Source organism: Ooceraea biroi, chromosome 4, assembly GCF_003672135.1.
Source record: "Ooceraea biroi isolate clonal line C1 chromosome 4, Obir_v5.4, whole genome shotgun sequence".
NCBI classification, from domain to species: Eukaryota; Metazoa; Arthropoda; class Insecta; order Hymenoptera; family Formicidae; genus Ooceraea; species Ooceraea biroi.
This window is the reverse complement of record NC_039509.1, coordinates 3,461,796-3,483,801: the sequence shown is the minus strand read 5'-3', so window position 1 is coordinate 3,483,801 and position 22,006 is coordinate 3,461,796. Positions and strand designations below refer to the sequence as shown.

Below are 22,006 nucleotides of genomic sequence, written 5' to 3'. Positions count from 1 at the left end.
TATTTTTTTTGCTATAATTAAAATATACACTGTGTCATGGGTGAAACAGGCGAATAGTAATTAATAGTAACAAAATATTTGTATCAATCCTTTTAATCTTTTTCACTCCCTGTTGCCCTTTTCTTTTTTGTTTTCAATATATATTTTCGCACGCAGCAAATATGGTATACATAGTATACAGATTTAATTTCAAAGGCATCAGTTAAGCTTGGCTTAAAGATGTTTTCCAACCAACGGAAAATCAATCTCCGCGGGCGTTAAGCCGAGCTGTTGATGCCTTTACGACGTCTGAGAAAAAACTTTTTTTTGAATGTTTAAAGCTTCTTCAGCCTTGTGTACAATATAATTTCGATGTATCTAAACGTAGCCCCGTGTTGCGTCTTATCTATACATTTTCTACAATTATGTTATTCATCTTTCTTTCAATTTCGTTATCGAAATCACAAGTTCTATTAATCGTCGGGACTTCCTAGAGCCTGTATCATTTGTTAACAGTCTTTTCTCGCGATGCGAACAGCAGTTGTTCCGTTGGAACAAACGGCAACTGCCGCTCGATAAAGAAACGCGAAAGAGACGTTAAAGTATAGTCTACATCGTGTTTCACCGCTTCTGGTCGCGTTCGCTTTAAACATTCCGCCGATCGTTTAAGGAGTATCCTTGTCACCTTATCGCGCTATCAATGCTGGGTAGATGCCATTATTTTCCACATTGGATATATTTTCCTTTCCTCTCCTTTTATACAGACAGACCGAGCACACAGACGACATGCAATGTAACAGAACTTTGCCTCGAGATGGCTTGCACGAGCAATCTCACGTTATTAAGGAGAAATTAACTATGGCAATATACGCGTGTTCCTATGACACATTTAGGATGTTTGTAAGTTTGATACGATACTGCGTAAGTATTGTAAGAGTTACGATTATACCGCGACGTTTTATCCTTTCCTCGTTACTACGGACTGTACTGTTGCAACAGTACTCTCAGCTAGTTCGCGTCGTTTGCGTGCATTTCACGTACCCAGGACATTCATATTTTAATTATATCTCTTTTTACTATTTTCTTTTTATTTTTTTTAATTTTTTTTTCCCTATATCTAACTCACATTATATTCTTACAGATACCATACCACACATGTATATATGTATGTATATTGTGTATACGCATGGTATTCATACATAAATATATACATGTATGTACAAAATAACTGTGATGACCTTTTACGATCTGCATAAGTTACAGAGCTTATCGCTAGATTATGAACAGTTAGGCGACGGAGATAATATATGATATTATTTGACTCACTTATGACTTACGACAGGTTTGTCGACTGCGTTTAATACACACGATGAAGGCTATTGTACACAAATTGCTGCAGATGTGTGCATCTGTAGGAGCGAGTCACGCGAGTTTGTCCGATGATTAGATCCGACCACGGTTACATTACTTGGGAAAAGTGAAATCAAGACCACTCGCCTACTCGCAGATCCAAGTGAATTTATGTACAACAAACCTCCCGATCAGCTCCGTACACGAACTCGCTGTTAATCGCGCTCGAACTATGGAAGGAAGAGATATATTTTCGTCTAGTAACACGAACCGTTGGTCCTTGAACGTTATCTCCCTTTTTCTCCGTTATAGAAACGCGTCCGAATTAGAAAAATTAAAATTTCTTATCGTGCCGAACCGTATACCAATGGGTTTTAGTATAATAGCGTGAGCAACACCAAACATATAGCAAGAAAATACTTGAATAATTGAACTTAAATTTCTAAAAAAAAATAAGAGAGTATTAGGGTATGTTGGGTATACATATAGTGGAAATCATTAATAAGGAACAAATAGGCTGTATGACACGTAACGATCATATTTTCAAGATTAATAATGAAAATTTTCTTCATAATAAATTATGAATATATATCGCGCATATTATTGATCATTAATAATTTCCGTTCACACAAATTCTAACTTGTGAAAGTGGAGTAAAGTATATCAAACTGGATAAAAGACTGGATGCGACATTATCTCGACATTAGCTTCGTGGAAGAAAGTGTGGCGTTTCGCAAAGTTCAATCTTTACCTCTGAAAAATGTACATCCGCACGAGAAAAAACCGATCGTGCAACCATTTGAAGACAACTTTGCTGAGAGAAAAACATGATCGCAAGCGATTCGATGTCGCAAATTATCAAGATACACGGCGGATTTGATCGGATTTTAGAATCTTTACACAGAATACACAGAAGTTTCAAGCTCCGAAATTTCGAGCGAATTGTTGCAGCTCGTTACAAGCTCTAGGGATTCTAGAGCAAAATTCCCTGCTCCTCTCAGTCATCGACCGCGCTCGTACACTAAGCATTACAAATATAATGTATATAAAGCATAGGATAAGATTGAGTCTAAGTCTCGTTATATGCGTTCCTGTGTTATCACCAGATGTTTTAGATGGATAGAGTTGGACATAGGACAGTTAGATACCTCCCTCTCGTCTCTCACTTAGTACGGTTGATGTCTCTGAAATTGACGCGGTCCGGGACCGTTTCCTCGTGGCTTCGGACCATACCCCATGTTATCGTAGGCGTCATATCCGTAGTCGTAATTCGCGTACATGTCATCGTAGCCGCCGCCGCCACCGTGGTAGCCATTATAGTCAGGAATATATCCGTAACTATTATAACCGTACCCGTAGCCTGGTGCCCAGAAGCCCTGGCCTCTCGGATCCGGATTAACCTTTACTTTCTTCACGTCCACTTCCTTGCCGTTTATCGTTTGCTTAGGCGTCTTTAGTAACTTGTACACAACCTCCTTCGAGTCGAACGTGATGAAGCAGAAGCCCTTCCGTTGATTTTTGACTTTGTCAAAGGGCGCTTGCAGCTCGACGATCGTGCCATATTGCCCGAAATAATTCTTGATATCCTCGTCCGTGATCTCGGGCGTGAGACCACCCACGAAGATCTTTCCGTGTTGCGACTTTTTACTAACGCGCTTTGGATCCACCTAAACAGTAAAGCAGGTATAATTATGAGGACTCGACGACAGGTACGGCAAGTCATCCATAGCTAAAACGCTTCTCAGAACGGCCACATGCTCCATCGTGTCGTACCGACTCCAAAATCCGCTACACCGCTATTAACCTTGAAGGTTCGCAATCTACTGCCTGCCTACACCGAGTAGTAGATCGAATCGCGTGATTTTTGCAACTACTAACGATGATAAAAAAATCTAGGGGGAGTACCTTGCGTTTGTTGATGTAATGCTCGCCAGACGCGAGCAGCTTATCGATGGTCTTGGGATTCGTGAACACCATAAAGGCGAAACCACGTGACTGGCCTGTGTGTGGATCCGTTTTCAAGGAGATGCTCTCGATCTCGCCGAACTTGCCGAAATGATCGCGCAATTCCTTGTCGGTGGTGTTGCGGGACAGTCCACCAACGAAGAGCTTGCGCTCGTCGTCCTTACCGGGAATACCGGCCGTGGCTTGATGCTGCTGTTGTTGCCTGTCCTGCTGAAAACCCCTCTCCTGATCCTGCGCCCCCGATGTGTTACTGTCATTCTGGTGCGCGTTCTGCTGGCCCTGAGCGTTTTGTTGCTCCTGCATGTTCTGCGTCTCACATTGCGCCTGATTTTGATAACCCTCTACGGCCGCCATCGTGAGTGCTCGCGCAATCCCTTCCCAGTGGTACGCTTCCAGTGTCTGCGGATCAGGCACCAACGGCTAAACAACGCCTCGAGCCTCGTCGTTGCTCCTAAATCGGAGTGCGGGAACACGGGCAACACTGGATCGACCACGTAGGCTGCACGAGTGGCTTCAGCACTGCACGTCGCAAATTCAGTCCTTTCTCACTCAGCCAGCAGGACGAAATGGACCGGTAGCGTGCGGCCTGTACGAGTGTGCAATATACGTATACGTGTATAAGATGTGCGGTCACAGTTGTGTGCGCGCCGGCTTCATACTTACGGCGAGAGAGACAGTAGGCGAAACCTCTGCGCACGCGCGACGTGCGCTCGCAGTTCGTTACTCTCGGAATTGTCGACCAATCGGCGCGCGATATCGCGCGACCGCGCGAAACATCACCGGAAATTCCATTTGATAGGTCAATTCAGCTCCCAACCTGGCACAATTTTTCGCCCGGCCGTACGCCGATGTCGTCGCCCACGCACGTGCTCGTCATTAAAAATAGCCACGTGAATTTTGCGCTGGCTCTCCGCGGTACGCGTGCCGCGAAACGTTCCATCGCCATGCGTGAACGCCGTCGGAGACTGTCGTTGTATGCATGCGCTTTGTTCTGATATTTCCTGCGGATGTTAAAGTTGTTACTCATGGGTTTTGCTCCGTCTGGTCTGGTTAGAATTGCGGATCAGTCGGAGTCGATTGACCACGTTGCAGTTCGACACAGCCAATAAAAGTAGTCAAATTTTGCTTAACCCGATCGGACTGAGCAATTTCATTGGCCTGTGGTCGTAAACGTGGGACAAACGGGACGCTCCCATTGCGGATGGTACATAAAACATTTTCTATCTTGTTTCTTCTTTCAAATAAAAAGGAGGATAGAGTGTTTCGTAGCATTCGCAATAATTCGACTACACATCCTTTGTTCCGATACTGCCAGCACTGAAACTCTATAATTCATTACACGTACGTTACATGTAGCATAAATTTACTGCCGGTGAATAGTATCTGAAAGATACGTAACGTAACGTATTTCAAATACGTAAGGCTATGTGACCGCAATCCTCTAGTCAGGAATCGGACAACGCCGGATACGCCGCCATTTGAGTGATCCGAAGTAACCGCCGCACGATATTTCAAATTGTGCTGTAATAAAATTAGTCAAATTTAACCTAACCCAACCAAACTAAGCAATTTGATTGGCCTGTGTCCAATATTAATGCGATCAAACGGGACGTTGCCGCCGTAACTTATTGCACTAGTTCAGAAGTGCAGCGAGAAAGAACAAACCTAACGTCCATTGCTGCCACGTTTTTGTGCGCTGGCCTTTATTGTAGGAATTTTGTTATCTCGTTCCTAGTTAGTAATCCCTATAGCATCAGTTGTCGCGCGCACGATACGTCGAGATTTGTCGCGGCAAACGTTTCAATTTCTTCGATTTCAAGTAAGCACAAAAAAATCGATCTTTTCGTTGATCGTAGTTGTGAGATTGCGAGGTTATGCCAGTGGGGCTTACGTATTCGCTCTCATATCTCGTTTAGTTAACGAAAGAATAAAATCCTCTTTATTTCAAGCATCCGCTGAAACAGCTTTGGGTTACGAGGTTCGTATAAAAAGCTTGCCGGATTGACATCGCTATGGGCTTCGAGACATAACCTCGATCGGCAGCGTGATATTGATTGAGCCATTTTTACAAATAAATTCCAAATTTACCCCAAATTTTAAAAGAAATGAGAATATCTTTATTTATCATGTTTAGTTTAGGCATTTCTATCTTCTTGAAATACTGATTTCTTCATAAATTAAATTGTTACTCTGCTACTAAATATAAAAACATGAATACATATATATATATATATATATATATATGTATATATATGTATATATATGTATATACACACGTTCTATGTGCAAATTATAATCTTTTTTTCTTTTCTCTAGGTCTAATAAAATATTGTTATGACCTTTACATAAAGAGCTTAACTTTATTTTTTAACAGCGTAACATCGCTCTTACATTTCTTCCAAGCAAGCAACTCATTTTATTGTATTGTACAGTTTCTGCCTTGTACACAGAAATATACTAAAAATGGCAGGCAAACGGTCTGCGGCAACAGAACTGAATCACGATAACTGGGACGAGGAGAATGAACCGGAAGAGGCTGGTACATTTACTAAAGCATCGACTGATGTACTTGAGAAAAGAGTTATAAAAACAGGTAGACGTCGGTTACCATCAAGGGATGTAAGTGCACATTTTAAGTTTTAATAGTAACCTACTTTTTTATGTTACATATCATTACATGCGCATCCTTTGTACGGTTTGATTTCAGGGTGCCAACATGAAAAGTGCATTCGGGACATTTACAGGTTTCAAAACCTCCAATTCTGTAATGAAGTCATCCCCATTCAGTTTTTTAGCTAATGTAATTACCCCTTCCAGTACGACTACTTCCATTGCCCCAACAACGATTGTAAATACTAACAACAAGAGCGTTGAGAGCGGCAGTGCTTCTAAAGCCGAGAATGCAAGTAAAACCGATAACGATAACGCGAAAGCACAAACGCTATCAGGCACGAGTGCGAGCAAGAAGGGTTTGAGCGAGCAAGGAAACGAGAAGACCAAGAGTCACTCGTCAGAATATTACGCGAAGCTGAAGGGATTGAACGAGAGCGTGACGACGTGGATAAAAACCCACGTGGACGCGAATCCATTCTGTATATTAACACCTATATTCAAGGATTATGAGAAGTACTTGAAAGAGATTAAAGAAGAGAGTGCGAAGGTGCAAGCCTCGCACACCGCGGAACAGACGACGCAGGCTACGCCTGATCGAAAAAACGACAGCAAGAAGGACGCGAGCGTGGAGAAGAAATCGGAAGGTTCTTCCTTTGCCAGTTCAAAGGCGCTTACGAGCTGCATTGACACGCGTCCACTGATAGCCGCAGAATGGAAACCCGAAAAGCAGATGTTCCCCAATCTTACTACTAGTGCCAAGTCCATATTTGGCAACACGGAACCGAAAACGGAAGCTCCTAAATCCGTATTCGGCAATGCCGACGTGACTCCTGACAAGGGCAGGTCCATTTTCGGAAACATAGAGTCGAACGTTGCTCGTAAGAGTGTATTCGGCAATACAACCCCGGACAAGAACCCCTTCTTACGCAAACCCACAGTCCCGGACGGCGTGAAGACGGAAGAGGAGGAAACGAAACCCGATGTGAAGCCTGTTGCGCCTACTTTCCCAGCTTCGACCTTCAGTTTCGGACAGAGTTCCACTACCAGCAACGCGACTGCTGGATTTAGTTTCGGCAGGTAATTCTCATCTTTAATTTCTTTACTGTTTCTTTTTTTTATATGCATAGATAGACTGTTTACGATCAAATTTAATGACTTACAGCGCGAAACCATTCTCGTTCGCGCCTCAAGCAGTGAAACCGCAAGATTCCGAGGACAAAGCTGACAACGAAAAGGACGAGGAGGATGAGGAACCACCGAAGCCAGATTTTAAACCGATTACTGAGGAAGGTGCGATTTACGAGCAGAGGTACGTACGAGGCTTTTGTACATTGTACGATTGTGGTCATGTATTATATCGTCGTAATGGAAAACTTGCTTGCTCTTGCAACAAGTTATTTAAATATGATAACATCTTCCGTTTTCCTCTAGGTGTAAAGTCTTCGTGAAGAAAGACGCCAGTTTTAGCGACAGGGGCGTCGGAACGTTGTATCTAAAACCGACACCGAATGGGAAAATGCAATTAATAGTACGCGCGGACACTGCTCTGGGTAATTTGTTGCTTAATACTCTGTTGACTCCAAGCATCCCGACCAAGCGCATGAACAAGAACTCGATCATGTTGGTCTGTCTGCCAATGCCGGATTCCACACCGCCCCCGATCCCAGTGCTGTTGAGAGTGAAAACCAGCCAGGGGGCAGACGACCTGTTTGAAACACTGAACGAACATAAAAAGTAGACGCTTACACGATATCAAATTATGTAAAATATAACTCAGAAAACGTTATTTCTGACATTGTATGCAAGGAGTGTCTCGTGTCAATCCCTTGCAGATCGAAGATCTTTAAAGGTTTCTCCACGACATTAAAATTAAATGAATTCTAATGCACACACATAACTCTTCATTCTTAATCAGTATAAAGAATTTACACGTTGAATTTTATTTATCATTCCACAAACTGTATAGTATATTAGAAAAATACAGTATACTCGGATATAATGAAATTCTGATTGTAATCTGGAGTAGATACGGGCTTTCTAGATTACTGGGATGAATACATCTTTTTCATCATTGTTCGTTTGCAAGTGCACGATAGTTATCATATTATTATACTAAATTTTATTTGATAGAAAATTCAATGTAATTCAATTTTTGGAAGAAATATCGCAACTCGTATGTATGGCTTTATTTGGAACGAGAATTGTTATTGTAATAAATGGTGTAATGATAATACATTGAAAATATATGTACATAGTAGAAATGCATAGCGTAAATTACGAAACAGGCGGTTTACGCTCGTGATGGCTGTTAAAATATTCTGTACCATTATGTATAAGTGCAAAAGAACTACAGATTACATGCAATTGTCCGACACACTACTTATCGCAGTATCCTTTTACGAAATTAATTCCTCAACTTAGGTTTAGTACTTGACATGATAATACATACAAATATTGGGTGCCATTATTAACATTACGTGTGTAACTATATGAAATAGAATGCATACTCGAAGATCAACGAACGCTTAGGGCGAGATGTTCATTTTACAGTAACGTTATGAATCGAGCTTTTTTTGTTACTCTTTGTTTATACATTTATATTTCGCGAAATTATTTCTACTCCAAAAATCTTTCTTTTTCATCAAATATATTTTCTTTGGATTTTATATAGCATTCCAATGATAAATATATATATATATATATCTATATTTGTATAAATATACAAGGAATATATTAAATGATTTAGCACTTTGTTCATGATGCATAAGAACAATAATAATTAATATCGTCATGCATGATTCTTAGGTGCGAATAAATAAAAAAAAAAACATCCAATTTATTATCGTATGCTAAATCTCTTATAATAAGCAGAAATTCTCACATAAATCACATTTGCCTTAAAAACTTAACAGATTGTTATAATCTATATAAATCATCCCCGCTGTACAAGTCACCTTTATAAATCTCTCTTAGACTTCAGAAGATTAATTTAGTGTTTAGCTACTTGTACATTCTATGTCCTACTGTGTCCGCTTACGTGTGATTCAAAGTTGCCACTTATACAGTTATGCCTACGCTCGGATTGTACATACAGTATGTAAAAATTTGAAACATGAACATTCTTAGATGTTTAATATGTTCTCAATAATATATTCAACAATGCACGAATCTTAAATATTTCATAAGTGTATTACGAAAATTAAAAGAAGAACAAGAGTTCGGAAATATATATTCCATATGTACAAAGCCTAATGGTCTGCTTAAATCCTATATATTTTATATGTGTATCTGTGTGGACGCACACGATTTTACATGACAATATATTTCAACGTCGTGTCTCTATACAAGAGATGAGAAAATAAAGTTGTCCTCTCGTCCGATACGAATACGGTGGTGGCGACCTGCCAATTGCCGATTACACTGTACACCCGCTGAAAAATAGTGATATAGTTACTTTCGTCTTTTTTTTTCAAGCTCTCTGCGCCATGAACGGTGTCAGAGCACCTATCTGCCCTAGGCCCAGCTGAATGTGCTGCATGTGAATCTCCACGCAGTTCTGGAAAACCTGCTGATTCTGCGGACTCAGTTTCGATCTTATCTGCTCCATGGTGCCTTGCAGCACCTTCAGCTCGTACGCGTTTTGATTCGAGTCCGATAAACTCTGCAAAGTGAGAAGAAACGTGATCGAGATGATGGTTTAAAATGAACGACGAATTGCATATTGGAGAGATCGATTCCGTACCTTAACTTGCAGCATCAGCGCGGTCAAATCCGTCACCAATTGATTCATCTTGCCGGGCTCTTTGTCGTTGATTATGTTATTTTTCGCGACCATATCCGCCGCCTCCTGCTTGCACTTCTCGCGTAGGTGCGACGGTGCCAACATCGCCGCCACGCTCGGCTCGGGCGCCATTTCTTGACACAATTCTTGAATCTCATTCAGGAAGTCTTGAAGAGCACTGTTCATTTTCTCCAGATCAACGACAATACTGAAAAGAATACGGAAACTGGTCATAGTAACGGGGACTTGTGGTATTGCATGCGCATTTTGTGTTACGCATGATTTATATAATTTATATTTTTTATTATGCACAAAGTTCCTGCTTAATCCGTACCCTGCGTATCTCTTCTCGAAATCAGGGGGAAGCGATTCTCCGAAGGAACGTCTCTTCTCAACTTCCCCATTCAGCTCCTTCAACTTCTTGATCTTGATCTTCTTGACGGTCAGTATCTTGTTCACCTTCACCATCAGCTCGAGCAACTTTAGCGGATAGCCGTTCATCGTGCCGCCGGCGTGCGACTTCTTCGGCACGGATACCGAGGCGTTGGATATCAACGGGTCGTTGGTCAGTCGTGGCGACAACTTCATCGCGTACGGCGGCGAAGGCACGTATTGCAGAGGTCTAGGTCGGAATTTCTGGGCGAACGACGCCACGCTGATCGTCTCTGGCGGCTCGTTTGACTAGTGCATCAACAACAAGTCATCTCGACATTAAACATCAGAAAACGCGAGAGAAAGATTTCGAAGAAAGGAAGCGACATACCAAGACCTCGTAATCGGGAACGCTGTGCGTTCCCAGTCCGGCTCTCTCGAACGTGATTCTGTAAGTGTTATTGCTGGTGTCGACGGCGTCGATGCTTCCGGTGAACAGACCGTCCTGTGGCTTTCTCAATCTCGCTGTGACCTTCGTGCCGATCACCAGCTGCAGCGGTATCTCAGGCGGCAGATCCTTGAAGCTGTTGATGTCCGCCGTCTTACGCTGCTGCAACATCCGTATCTTCTGTCTCTTCCTGTCCAGCTCGCGTCTCTCCTCCTCGAAGAACGATTGCGAGCATCTACGTGGCTTGCCCATCATCCTCCTGATCTTGCACCACTCGACGCGGGTGAGCTTGCGCGTTTTCAGTTGCGGGAACGATTCCTTCAGACAGATCATGAAGTCGTTGTCACCTTCGAACAATATCCTGCAAAACACGTAATCGTACAGCATTACGCCATGTGCTTATTATCATTTGTTTCTAATATATCATAAACAAATAAATAAAATTATATTAATTTTTTCACTGCTCGATATTTTTTATCAGTGTTACTCGCTGATACGTACTTGTCAATATTGCTGTAGAACCACTCGTAACAGACCCACTTGTGCGCCTTTGGTAGCTTCAACAAATTTCTTAATCTCATGCCGATTTTTTGTCCTATCTTACGATCTGGTGACGGAGGCTGCGGCGGCTTATCGATCTCCTTTTCCTGCTTGATCGGAGTGGTGATGGGCGTCGTTGGCTGCGAAGGTGTACCTGTACTCTTTTTGGGCTCGCCTGATATCCTAGTTTGTTTCTTCATCGGAGACGGACGTAACAGCCTCTTCGGAGATTGTTTCGCCTCTGCACTCATCGGGTCTTTTTTAATCCTGGAAATATAATTATCGGAAAAGCGAGTGAATTTGTTGATTTGCAAGCCAATTGCTCAATCCCTACCGCTAAAAGAAAGGAAACATTTACCTGTGATGTGGATGATTAATCAAGATATCATCGTAAAACAATTTGTTTTTTTTCCTAATCCTCGCTGGCATGCCTCTGCGGTTCAGCACTTGCACCGGCTGCGTCGGTGGATTTGGTTTCGCAGGTGGTTGAGTGCCCACCCTCTGCAGACCCAGAGCTGCAGGTCCCAGCTCTGGTATCGGCTCCAGCTCCTCCATATCCATTTGTGGATCCATCGAGTGGTTCGACATACGATGCTCCTCCGTATCCATCAAGTCATCATCGATTATCTCCGTTTTAATTTCGTCGACGGCTGGATAGCTGCCATTTTTTATGGATAGCAGTGCCTCCACAGATTCAGCTGATGAAATTCGATTAAAATTAATGACGCGTCGTTAACAAATGCCTTAATTAAATTTTCTTAGAATTCAAATCTCCAAGTATCACACATGTGCAGATTCACGGATGAAATCATCTACACAGAGGCAAAAATTATTTCAAGATTCACGCACAAAGACCATCAAGAGCAACAACGTTCACACTAACAGAAAAATATCTTCAAAAAGCTGGAAATCCGTCAGAAATTGAAAAAAAGGAGATCGGATCGTGAGGAAGGAAACACGCAACCTCGTCTTCGCGTAACGCGCCAAGGTGATCTCGTGCTGCTCAAGTACAAATTTAAACCAACGGCTGTCGATAAATAACCCGCGCGTTCAATCGCGTGAATGACGAAAATATTGACCGCACGGGCGATTCGCACGGCCGAGCAGTAGACATAACCAAAAACTCGAGTGTTTGATAAACAGGTCCGTGCGGATTGCGGTCAATGAGCGAGAAATTCGTGCCGCGAGATCGTTACGGAACGATCCGTCGTGACGCTAAACGCGGACACCTCGCCGTCGGCGTCGACGCGCGATGCCACTTGTCCAGGATCACGGCCGTCCCGCTTGAATCGTGTGTCGGTCATTTTTGAAATTTTAAACCCGATCCGCTCTCGATCGCCACTCGAACGGCGATTGCGATCGCGGCGTGCGATCGGGCCCGCGCGCGACCCGCCGTATCGGTAAATCACGGAACGCGGATTCCGTCGAATACGATATGCGACGGCCGCCGCGCCCGTTAATCGCGTTAATTTCGTCGAAAATAATTCAAAGTTTACTCACTTTCAATCATGTCTGCCATATTGGTATCACTGGTGCATCATGGGTACGTACATCCGACTCACGAGTCCGCAGTCCGCCATTTCCTACGGTTAAACCTCGGTCGGTCCGTTTCGGCGGTTCCGGAAGTCGCGCTCTTTTCGCGCGTCACGTCTTCGAACTCTCTCGGCTCGGGGTATCGAAATATATTTGCCGAAATATATTTCCCGTGTCTCAACAAGTCATGTGTCTCATTTCAGTTATAATAGCGGTTGCGATTTGCATCGCCACGGACGGTACGCTCGCGAACGTTAATAAATATTGCAGAGATAAGGACAGATTGATTACATCTGATGAGAATGACGAATATCTGCTTGTCGGCGCCACAAGTAACACGACCGTCATACTAGCATGCCGCTATTGGTAAGAACCGTACAAAACGATAAAATATTTGTATAATAAAATACTTAATAATTGCACGTATGAGTAATAGGTTATTTAAATTGACATTGGAAGTATTAGATAAAAGTACCACAAAGTCATTCCTAATTATTCTACCTATTGTTCAACCGTGATGTTATTATCGTAAGTTTTCGGCACTCGTGAGGATCGTTTCTCGATTTCGTTAAATTACTGGGAACTCGATTTCTCGCAGAAGCAACGAGCGAGAGGAGTCCCAACCGAAAATCTGGTACTACCAAGATCGGTATCAAGAGAGCCCGGCAAAGGAAGTTGAACTTGGGATGGATAATAACGTTTCGTACAGTAGGATATACACGACGCCGGATCTCTCGTTGGTCATTAAGGATCTTTCACTTATCGATGTGGGTATTTATCGATGTCACGGCAAGGAAGGACAAGAGAAAGAAAAGAAATATAATTACAGAATCGAACGTGCGTAAAGAAAACACTAACACATTGCGATATCTTTTTCTTAATAATATATTGATTCCTAGTTTTCTTCTTAAGCTTAAGATTAATAATTGTTATTAACGGAGATCGTTGTCTAATCAGTTACATGATACGATTTTTAATCTGAACATCTTTGTTAACTTTGATCCTTGTTTGATATTATTTATTTTATTGCTATTTTTTGTGTTTACTATACGTTGACGATCTTTGATATCAAAGTAGAGTAAGCATTCCGATATAACAGCAATCCTCAAAGATATCGGTCGCGAATTCGTCGAGGAGGGAAACATAACTGAATGGGAGAGATATCGCGAGACGTACTTGTGGCCTGTCACTACGCGGTTTGCAGTGAGTCGATCGTTTCCTAACTGTTTACGTGAAATGAATTACTCGAACAAATTAAAAACAATAAAAAAAGGAAACGTGTATTTTTTAGAAGCCTAGTTTTTAGAATCGTAACTTATTGGAGCTGAAGTTTCGTAAAGCAAAGAAAAATTTGCCAACAGCTTTCGAGGATGACGGACCTAGCCGAGATCCGTGAGGAAGGGGTGACTCTCCAAGTGATGTCTGAATGGGCTCCTTGGAGTCCGTGCAAACAATGCGTATACGACCGTGGCATTAAAACCAGCAGGGGCCATTGCAGACTGAAACGCAGCATAAATTCGGCGAGTGTAACATTTTTACTCTTCTTGCTGCGTTGATCGTTCACAACTCTCTGCCTCCTCACTTTTATTTTATTAGTACCTACCGGTTATTATTACTTTAGACAACGATCGAGAGAAACGACTCGATCGTTATACGTTTCTTCGAAAGATCTCCGATACTTCCGTGCAAGTAAGTCTTTGTGACTTTCAACAACAAATCTAACGCATGTCCTGACAATTCTACATGCATCCTCAGATCTGCCCTGCTTCAGGATGAATTTCCTAGTATCAGCCGTATCGTGCGATATCTGCCTGAATTCAATTTGAGGGAACCTTGCAAGAAATGCCCGCCCGTGAAAAAGAGAAGAAGAGGCGAGAGATTCCGATACGTCAAGCGATACGTTCTCGCGGAGGGCGCCCACCTCGCTGTTACCTGTCCAGAGTAATCAATCTGAGAGTCTCTCGTACAGCTCATACGATTGAATTGATCTTTCCTTCTGCAGTACATGCATGCGTAGCACTTTATTAGATTTCGAACGACGAGCCATAAAAGTAAACGAGACATTTTCGATGCAGATCGAGCACGGTGTCGCGAGTAATTTGGAAGAAGGATGCGCTCGCTCTGAAGAAGGGAGCGGGTCGGTCATTTCGTAAAGCGGACAGAGACGTGCGAGTGATAGTGGACACTTTCTCCACGCTCTATTTAATAGGTGATGCTTCGATCTCTTACGTTTGCGACTGCAAAACTTGCAACTGTTCTTATTTACGTGAAGTCTCTTTTGCGCATAACATTTAATGAAACTTCAACGATACTTTCTCTCTCTGTCCCTCTAGATGTGTCCAAAGATGAGCAAGGTAATTATACCTGTTACGTAGACAACGTGAATATGATGCGTATGAAGGTTATTGTCATATCTAAGACGCGACTTCTGACGCAAGGTTCGTTAAAACTCGGACACAACGCGCGTGAAAATAATTATGCGATATATAAGAATTTATTTCAGGCAATTATAATTATTGTAGTTAATATTTCCACACGTGTAATTTTAAATTGTTATAATTTTTATTTGTGGTTTGTACAGACTGTTTTTATCCTCCTTTTTATAGCTTTTCTCCGACACTCGGGTTACTTGGGAGTCATAATTGTCTTGACTTCGTTCTGCTATTGCGCGGGTGTAGTAATGACGTGTCGACAGAGAGAAAAATTTCAATCGTTGCCACAGGATGAGCCACCACAGGACGAAGGGGAATAATTTTAAGGCCGAGACGTGAGATAACCATCGAAATTGTACACAATAAATGCAGCAAAACTGTGGAAATCTATAGAGTTGAATTAAATTCTCGTTTTAGATTGTTAATTTTCTCTCAGCTTTTCACAGCGTATATCGACGATTATGTCACATCTTCGTTATGCACGATTGCGCACTCGCAATGTTATCGGTCGAGAACGCGCTCCGCCGAGACCTCGTGGCTATCTCCTTCGCGATCCGATCTTCCTCGGCATACGATGACCTTAAAGTCGAGTGAAAGGGGGAACTTGGTAGAGACAGCGACGAGGCGTACGTGTCTGTCTCGGGACAGTTAAGTTTAGTTTCAAAATGGCTGTGTTCCATCGTAGCTCCCGGCTCCTTGTCTACGGTGCTCATTAACCGGATAGTGAATCAATCGCCAAAGGAAGTGCGTGAATCGGAATCGAGATAGGAAACGAAATAGGATGAATTCTCGAGCGAGCGTGCAAGCGATCCTCGCGGTTTTCTGCGTAATCGCGCTCGAGGAGAGCGTCGGTGAGTTTTCTATCCGCGAATTCCGAAGAACTATTTCTATTGCTTTCGAGTTTTCTTAGAACCTCAATAGTATTCTGAAATATTTTCGCACAAAGTAATATATAATATTTAATCCGTAATAAACAATTAATAATAAGTAATAGCTGCTTCCGAGTGCGTAATGTAATCTTTTTAATCATGCAAATTTATCGTAAAGTCAGACATCAAGAAACTTTCCATATTTAAATTGATATTTTATTTTTAGCAAGCTAGCAATTCTTTTTTTTGTTAATAATAGGTTTAGAATATTGATATCTAGGCGCTTATGTCCAAATACTTTACAAATAAAATGAGAAAAAACTCACGATTTAAATAAAATTAATTAATTAAATGTTTATTTTATATTTGCCTATCGCGATACTTCTATGCACAGTCATCACATCACAGTAGAAAATTTTATATATTGATAACTGATCGACGTCTAGCGGCGCGAGTGAAATGGTGATCGAACGATACGAGAGGAAAGTGACAGTTGCATTCGTCGCGTTTTTACAGGCATTCTTCGAAGATGCGTAAGCTGCAGGTCGCGTGGAGAACTGGGCTCGTGCAAAGACCCTTTCACCATGAATTCTACGCAAATTGCGCTCGAAAAAGGCGTCGACGCGGTACCATGCGTTTCTGGATGGTGTGGAAAAATCATCGAGAGTCAAAATTTAAATAATGGTGAGCTAGTTTTAATATATTTTACATGTAATAAAAATACAGCACATACATTTCATTAAAGATTCATATTATTGCCGTATTATGTTAAACATTATATATTATTGATAAAATTATTAATTAAATAGCAGACAGTACTCTTTTCGAGTTAATATTTGTGCATCAATATTTTTTGAAGAAACTATAATCAATTTGTGTCAATTTCTTTGCAGAATACGGAACCGCCACGCAGAGATTATGCTTCCAACGAGGTCCAGACGACAACGAGGAAAGATGCGCTTACACCGTGTGGAATTACAAGAAAGTATACATGTGCCTGTGTTACGGAGATCTTTGTAACGGGACGATGAAAACGAACGTTGCCAGTGGTTTAATGATAGCGATCACAGCATGCCTAACACGATTGCTCGTTTAAAAATACAAGCGATATTATTATTCCGACGTGAAACGAGTGAAGTGATTGACCGTTCTATTCTACGTTCGTCGCTGAGCCATGCAAGAGTTCCACGTCTCGGAAACGGAATTGACGTTTTTATGAACTGTGAGATTATGTGTTCTTCGTAATGCACATATCGCAATATAATTGCGCGTAACAAGTGAGATATATTTTAGTATTAAGTGTATTTTTTTATCGCGTACTCTTAAACAAAATCTAGCTCTCAGATTAGTTTATTAATTAATTTGATTGAAATTGAAAGTCGATTTTTTGGTAGCGAAAAATCGGCTTAAAAGTTTAATATGAATACGAATACTTTTTTACGTTTTTTTTTCAAAAGCGGTATTTCAGTTTTTGACATGTTATATTTTGTTTCAGTGTATATCACAAATTTCTGGAAATTGTAATAAAAAAAAAGTATCTACGAATTCTCTCGAGCTCAATAGGCCCGCGAATCGAGTTTAAACAAGTTTTCGGCCGGATCGCTATTATCGCTACGTAGCTTAATTGCCCCTGACTCCTTTCCTCTGAAACGGAAATCTAGGATTCAGACTGCTGAGGACGTGTCCGTGCAGGCCATTCAGCATCCTCTCCTCCTGATGTCGCAGCAACGCCACTGCGTGCGGATAATCGTCGAAGAAAAGTTCACCCAATCCGTAAAGGTATTTAACCGCCATCATCGCTTCACGGCCGGTTAACAAATACGGATCTCGTGCTGCGAATTGGAACAAAATGAAATTATGCAAAACAGCGGCGTTTAAAATTGAATGCAAATCGAAGATTGCGAGCTCGATCCTTGCGCAATCGCCGCAAAGAAATATCGGAACAGCGTTCCGTTCCCAGATACGAAAATGGAAAGATTATGATCACTTGGTATCATCAATAGAAGATTGTCGATAAAAGAATACCGCGCAATTTGTAAACGTCGGGTTGGGCGCGTCGTGTCTCGTACCAGCTGTACCCGAGATCGTTGACGTCGATCGGTGGCAGGAATACACCGACCGGCCACAGGGACTCGACGTTTCCGGGATTTGTTACGGGTATCGCCTGCCGTGAGTAACTCCGCTGTAAGCTCGGTCTGTAATTGTAATCTGTAAAAATCGGACACACCATTACCAATCATGAACGATTTTTGTTATTCAAGATGTTTCATCGTTTAAAAAATATATAATTAATAATTAATAAATAAATATATACTAATTATTGCTCGCTCTCTCTTTCTCTTTGGTAATTGGTAATCACGCCGAGACAATCGCAAAACTAAAATAGTCACCGAGATTCTTGGGTAGCTTCGCCGTGCTTCTCCGGCCGATCGAGATGAACGACTTCTGGGCGAAAGTACGATCCCCTGAGGAAGAACGTGAGAGAGTTAAAACACTCTTCCATTTAATGCAGCGTAAAACGTTATTGCCTAATATATTGGTGCCTAACCGTCCGTCGTAATGCTGTGCTCGTACACATTCGGGGGCGACACGAACTTCACGTGTACATCGGCGAGCGGCAGAGCGCCGACTGCCGACGTCGCCGCGAGGAGCAGGAACACCGTCGTTATCTGGAATTGGAAACAGCGATTTACCCCGTAATTTGAAATTAACGGAGCTATCTCGCGATCGGAGTTAGATCGCTCGCTAGCCGTGAGCTATCGGACGTGGAGAAAAGCGGTTGAGAAATTTCAGGATACGTTCCTCGACTATTTCGAAGTCGATTCCTTTCCTACGAAAGTTCGAGCCTTTGCTTGAATTAAAGTACGTGCGCAAAGTAGAACCGAGAGTATCGTTTTGCTGATTTTGAAGCGTCTCGATTCGTTCGTTGTTGGAATAAACTGACCGGAGCACGTTGCAGAACATGTTACGTGTATCCGCGAGCGTGCGTGGCTCTTGAAACAATCACACCGCGTTCGACCACAATACACAACGGTTACCGAAACTCGATACATTGTGAGACGTCGAACAGCTTTCACAGAAAGTGTTCTCGGTAAGAGAGTTATTGCGCACACAAGATACTACCTGCCTCTCGTATGTACTTTCGTGGAAACTGATTCGCGGATAAAGTCAAAACGATTAACGATAAAACCCTTCTCGGTTACTCGCAATCTTAAATTCCAGAAGACTAAAGTTGGTAAGTAAGTTTTTTAAAATGCAATTACAAAGCATACTATTGTTGTGAAAACTTTATTAAACGCGTAGTCGTTTGTATGATTATATTACATAGTTACATTTATATTATAGCTCCAAAAAAATTAAAAATTATATTTTGCAGTATCATTCTTCTTGCTGGAGAAGGATCACGTAAATTTAGTTGGGATCAAGGCTACTTGCCGACAATTACGCTATTCTTCACGAAACAGCCCGGAGCGAGAGAGTTTCTATGTCACGATACGCGTGAACGGCAGAAAAAATCTCTTTTTTTGATGAATCATTCCATAATGCAGAAAATGCTCGTACAAAATACATATTGCAAAAAGATGTCAAGGCGAGTACGTTTCTAAAATTCGTTTTATGCACGGACATGAAGAACTCATAATTTCATTACGCTTACAGAAACAAAAATTATGTAATATAGTTATCCTTGGAAACAATTTCTGAGACCAAGCTCCAATTTCGCACAGAAAAAATGTAAGTAATATATCATTAATGCGCAAAAATGTATTACAAAAAAGATTAATTGGACAAAATACGAATTTATTTTAAATATTGCCAGAAAATTATTAAATTGTTGCACGTGAAATGATCGATACCGAAAGTTCACGTTTTGTACATAAATTGAACGTTTCTTATTAGTCATTATTACATGCAAATGTGACTAATATTTCAAGCGCAACACGATCTGATAAAAAAGCAGAAAAGCCGCAACGTTGATCAATCAAGTCAAGTAAGTATCTTGTCCGCTCCACTTTTACTTATTATAAAATGTAAAAATCGCAGCCGACACAATCCTATTCACTTATAAGTTCTTAAATCTCTATTATTATCTACAATACGTACTATGACTCGGTGGAATGTTTTAAATCTTGCTATAAAATGCCGATGAACAAGTTTATACTACCTAGATTTATATCTTTAGACAAGAATGTTTGCTATCCCGATGACCTGCTTGCGCGAAACGCTGCCCTCCCCTGCGAAGAGGGCATAGAAAACGCGCTTTTCCCACAAGGATTATCCGCAACATCGCGCTTCGAGTGACAGTAGTATGTACATGCACCATCACGATTAAGCGCGCCTACGCCTCGACAAAATGCGCGCGCACACGTGTGTGCGTGCGAGCGAGCTTCGAGGAGGTACGCTCGGAGACACACACGTGCTCGGCAATGCGTGTCAAACCACCCTTTCGCCTTCCTTTCCGCTCACCTTCACCTGGGAGCGCACTCGGTTGCTATTGAATCCGGCATTTGAAATTCAACGATGCGGAAACCTCTTATGCACAAGCGGCATTCTTGCACTAATAACAATAAATTGTTGAGCGGGACCCCGGTAGTCTGACAGCGGAGCTCGAAACAGTCGAATTCTTAAAGGAGGCGTGAACTTCCCTTCACATACGTACGAAATGAAACGTTCAGTATTACGATAGCGGATTTAGCAACAGTATATTATGCAAAAATAAGTTAGATTGAGATTGAGATTGTTTTTTATGCAAATTATTAATTACTCAGTGTGTTTGCTGAGAGTTCTCCCATTCTTTTAAAACTGAGTCAGTGAAGCGATTACATAACACTTGGTTACTATTTTCTATTCTTCCAATGGCACGTTTGGCAGCTCACAGATAAATTAATTTATCGAACGGATCCATCACTCGACAGTGATGTATGGCACTTTACGGAATAATGATCCAAGACGTGAGGAAATAAATTAACTTTGTAGCATAGTTCGTCCCAACAAAGTTGCCAAACGAGAATGCTCATCTTCCACAGCAAGAGTATTGATGATTACATCGAGCTGTCTAAGTTTTAAAAATTTGTTAATTCATTTCGGATGATGTATATAATATCACAAAACATTATTAAAAATTAATTAAATCTATTTCATTTTGATCGAATCAACCTTTGATTCAATTATTGTATTTAATACATTCAATAATAATTCAAATTTAATTTTTTTCAGATTTGCAACATTTGCATAAAGCAGACGCATAACTCGTCCGGCAAAATATGGAGTTAATTCTTTCTAATCAGATCAAATTAGTCACGTTGAAGAAAAATTTGGAAAATTTGACGGATTGTGCTGCAGCGCTAAATGATGAAGAATCCACTATAAAACTTCGTATTAAACTTCACTTCACCCACCGTCATCGTCATCGCAGTGCAGTTTCGCGAGTCGAGCACCGCCCCGATCGAGACCCCGATGACTGATCGCGAGTCACTGTGCACACCCGCGCAGATCGGATCACCAGTCGATCTTCCTCTTCCTTTTTTTTCGGACGAACCCGAGTTCTGGGATCTAGTTGGAATCGCGAGACGCCTCGTGGATGCAGCTACGGACTGATCCGGTTCGCGTGGAGAACGTTACGGCGAACGGCAGTGCATGAATTTCAGCATCCCCCTTCTCGTCACGCCACGTACGTACATATAACGTACCCCACCTGCGTAGAGTCTGCGGAGGCTCCCGCGAGTAATAAGGACTCCGCAGGAGATCACGGCAAAACTTTCATCTCGGCTTGCGATGCCGCGCGACGCGCGATCGAATTTACCGCTTGCGAAACGCGTCCGCGAATACGCCGCATTTTTCGTCCTCGCGCGAGGCAACCGGGGGTTCAATATATCCAACGCGGTTGGATATTGAATCCCTGCGACAAAGACGTGGTTTCTTAAAAATAAGTCAGGTATATCGCATTCTCTATATTTTCTCCGTTATGAATTTATATGTAAATTTCACGAATGTGAAAACCGATTTATTCTCGTTTCGCATTAATAATTTTTACTTCAACTTGGAATCTATAAAAATAATCGTACTATTTGCAAGAATTAATAGCAAAGAATTGCAAGAGTGTCCGACGCTCGCGGCTGGCGCTCGT

The 22,006-nt window shown here is 41.8% G+C and overlaps 7 protein-coding genes across 11 annotated transcripts; 4 read left to right on the top strand and 3 right to left on the bottom strand.

The window, feature by feature from the left end:
* Window positions 1–96: 96 nt before the first annotated feature.
* Window positions 97–3,929, bottom strand: LOC105280760 (RNA-binding protein squid). The gene is made up of 2 exons (XM_011341541.3): window positions 3,235–3,929; window positions 97–2,996 (listed from the first exon to the last, which is right to left on the bottom strand). The coding sequence occupies exons 1-2, from the start codon at window positions 3,646–3,648 to the stop codon at window positions 2,496–2,498; spliced, it is 915 nt and encodes a 304-aa protein (XP_011339843.2). The 5' UTR covers window positions 3,649–3,929; the 3' UTR covers window positions 97–2,495.
* Window positions 3,930–5,119: 1,190 nt separating this feature from the next.
* LOC105280751 (nuclear pore complex protein Nup50) lies at window positions 5,120–8,284 on the top strand. Of its 2 annotated transcripts, none has more exons than XM_011341517.2 (5): window positions 5,120–5,272; window positions 5,745–5,913; window positions 6,002–6,984; window positions 7,070–7,216; window positions 7,339–8,284. In XM_011341517.2, exons 2-5 carry the CDS (start codon window positions 5,758–5,760, stop codon window positions 7,643–7,645), a joined length of 1,593 nt encoding a protein of 530 aa, XP_011339819.1. In that variant the 5' UTR covers window positions 5,120–5,272; window positions 5,745–5,757; the 3' UTR covers window positions 7,646–8,284. The 2 variants fall into 2 exon arrangements, with proteins under 2 accessions (XP_011339819.1, XP_011339828.1); XM_011341526.2 differs by having other exon boundaries at window positions 5,727–5,913.
* On the bottom strand, window positions 8,086–12,615 carry LOC105280875 (protein lin-9 homolog). Of its 3 annotated transcripts, none has more exons than XM_026969072.1 (8): window positions 12,549–12,615; window positions 11,407–11,746; window positions 11,010–11,315; window positions 10,452–10,869; window positions 10,023–10,369; window positions 9,650–9,896; window positions 9,412–9,568; window positions 8,086–9,338 (listed from the first exon to the last, which is right to left on the bottom strand). In XM_026969072.1, exons 1-8 carry the CDS (start codon window positions 12,565–12,567, stop codon window positions 9,247–9,249), a joined length of 1,926 nt encoding a protein of 641 aa, XP_026824873.1. In that variant the 5' UTR covers window positions 12,568–12,615; the 3' UTR covers window positions 8,086–9,246. The 3 variants fall into 3 exon arrangements, with proteins under 3 accessions (XP_026824873.1, XP_026824874.1, XP_026824875.1); XM_026969073.1 differs by lacking the exon at window positions 12,549–12,615 and adding an exon at window positions 11,932–12,288; XM_026969074.1 differs by lacking the exon at window positions 12,549–12,615 and adding an exon at window positions 12,013–12,288.
* LOC105280935 lies at window positions 12,508–13,267 on the top strand. Its single transcript, XM_026969078.1, has 3 exons — window positions 12,508–12,591; window positions 12,785–12,947; window positions 13,180–13,267. Coding segments are annotated over exons 1-3 (168 nt in total). The 5' UTR covers window positions 12,508–12,587; the 3' UTR covers window positions 13,181–13,267.
* LOC113561813 lies at window positions 13,184–15,399 on the top strand. The gene is made up of 8 exons (XM_026969079.1): window positions 13,184–13,418; window positions 13,681–13,784; window positions 13,943–14,107; window positions 14,203–14,270; window positions 14,337–14,522; window positions 14,657–14,790; window positions 14,915–15,019; window positions 15,188–15,399. The coding sequence occupies exons 1-8, from the start codon at window positions 13,268–13,270 to the stop codon at window positions 15,331–15,333; spliced, it is 1,059 nt and encodes a 352-aa protein (XP_026824880.1). The 5' UTR covers window positions 13,184–13,267; the 3' UTR covers window positions 15,334–15,399.
* Window positions 15,400–15,657: 258 nt separating this feature from the next.
* On the top strand, window positions 15,658–17,424 carry LOC109610669. The gene is made up of 3 exons (XM_020032107.1): window positions 15,658–15,864; window positions 16,399–16,566; window positions 16,776–17,424. Exons 1-3 carry the CDS (start codon window positions 15,795–15,797, stop codon window positions 16,976–16,978), a joined length of 441 nt encoding a protein of 146 aa, XP_019887666.1. The 5' UTR covers window positions 15,658–15,794; the 3' UTR covers window positions 16,979–17,424.
* LOC105280863 lies at window positions 17,367–21,956 on the bottom strand. 2 transcript variants are annotated; one of them, XM_011341713.3, is made up of 5 exons: window positions 21,279–21,956; window positions 18,431–18,551; window positions 18,273–18,347; window positions 17,908–18,090; window positions 17,367–17,714 (listed from the first exon to the last, which is right to left on the bottom strand). In XM_011341713.3, the coding sequence occupies exons 1-5, from the start codon at window positions 21,288–21,290 to the stop codon at window positions 17,503–17,505; spliced, it is 603 nt and encodes a 200-aa protein (XP_011340015.1). In that variant the 5' UTR covers window positions 21,291–21,956; the 3' UTR covers window positions 17,367–17,502. The 2 variants fall into 2 exon arrangements, with proteins under 2 accessions (XP_011340015.1, XP_026824878.1); XM_026969077.1 differs by lacking the exon at window positions 21,279–21,956 and having other exon boundaries at window positions 18,197–18,347.
* Between the last annotated feature and the right edge of the window lie 50 nt (window positions 21,957–22,006).

Bases quoted from the DNA above. Each gene is read 5' to 3' on its own strand.
- LOC105280751 (XM_011341517.2), top strand. From the start codon at position 5,758: ATGGCAGGCAAACGGTCTGCGGCAACAGAACTGAATCACGATAACTGG. The intron at 5,914-6,001 runs GTAAGTGCACAT...GTTTGATTTCAG, and splicing joins GTCGGTTACCATCAAGGGAT to GGTGCCAACATGAAAAGTGC. The intron at 6,985-7,069 runs GTAATTCTCATC...AATGACTTACAG, and splicing joins GCTGGATTTAGTTTCGGCAG to CGCGAAACCATTCTCGTTCG.
- LOC113561813 (XM_026969079.1), top strand. From the start codon at position 13,268: ATGGATAATAACGTTTCGTACAGTAGGATATACACGACGCCGGATCTC. The intron at 13,419-13,680 runs GTGCGTAAAGAA...CCGATATAACAG, and splicing joins ATATAATTACAGAATCGAAC to CAATCCTCAAAGATATCGGT. The intron at 14,523-14,656 runs GTAATCAATCTG...TTTTCGATGCAG, and splicing joins CTCGCTGTTACCTGTCCAGA to ATCGAGCACGGTGTCGCGAG.
- LOC105280875 (XM_026969072.1), bottom strand. The intron at 11,316-11,406 runs GTAAATGTTTCC...TTATATTTCCAG, and splicing joins ATTAATCATCCACATCACAG to GATTAAAAAAGACCCGATGA. The intron at 9,569-9,649 runs GTACGGAATCGA...CTCACTTTGCAG, and splicing joins CGCTGATGCTGCAAGTTAAG to AGTTTATCGGACTCGAATCA.
- LOC109610669 (XM_020032107.1), top strand. From the start codon at position 15,795: ATGAATTCTCGAGCGAGCGTGCAAGCGATCCTCGCGGTTTTCTGCGTA. The intron at 15,865-16,398 runs GTGAGTTTTCTA...GCGTTTTTACAG, and splicing joins CGCGCTCGAGGAGAGCGTCG to GCATTCTTCGAAGATGCGTA. The intron at 16,567-16,775 runs GTGAGCTAGTTT...ATTTCTTTGCAG, and splicing joins GAGTCAAAATTTAAATAATG to AATACGGAACCGCCACGCAG.
- LOC105280863 (XM_011341713.3), bottom strand. The intron at 18,091-18,272 runs GTGACTATTTTA...CGATTTTTACAG, and splicing joins GAAGCTACCCAAGAATCTCG to ATTACAATTACAGACCGAGC. The intron at 17,715-17,907 runs GTATTCTTTTAT...TCCAATTCGCAG, and splicing joins CGACGTTTACAAATTGCGCG to CACGAGATCCGTATTTGTTA.
- LOC105280760 (XM_011341541.3), bottom strand. From the start codon at position 3,648: ATGGCGGCCGTAGAGGGTTATCAAAATCAGGCGCAATGTGAGACGCAG. The intron at 2,997-3,234 runs GTACTCCCCCTA...TTTACTGTTTAG, and splicing joins ATTACATCAACAAACGCAAG to GTGGATCCAAAGCGCGTTAG.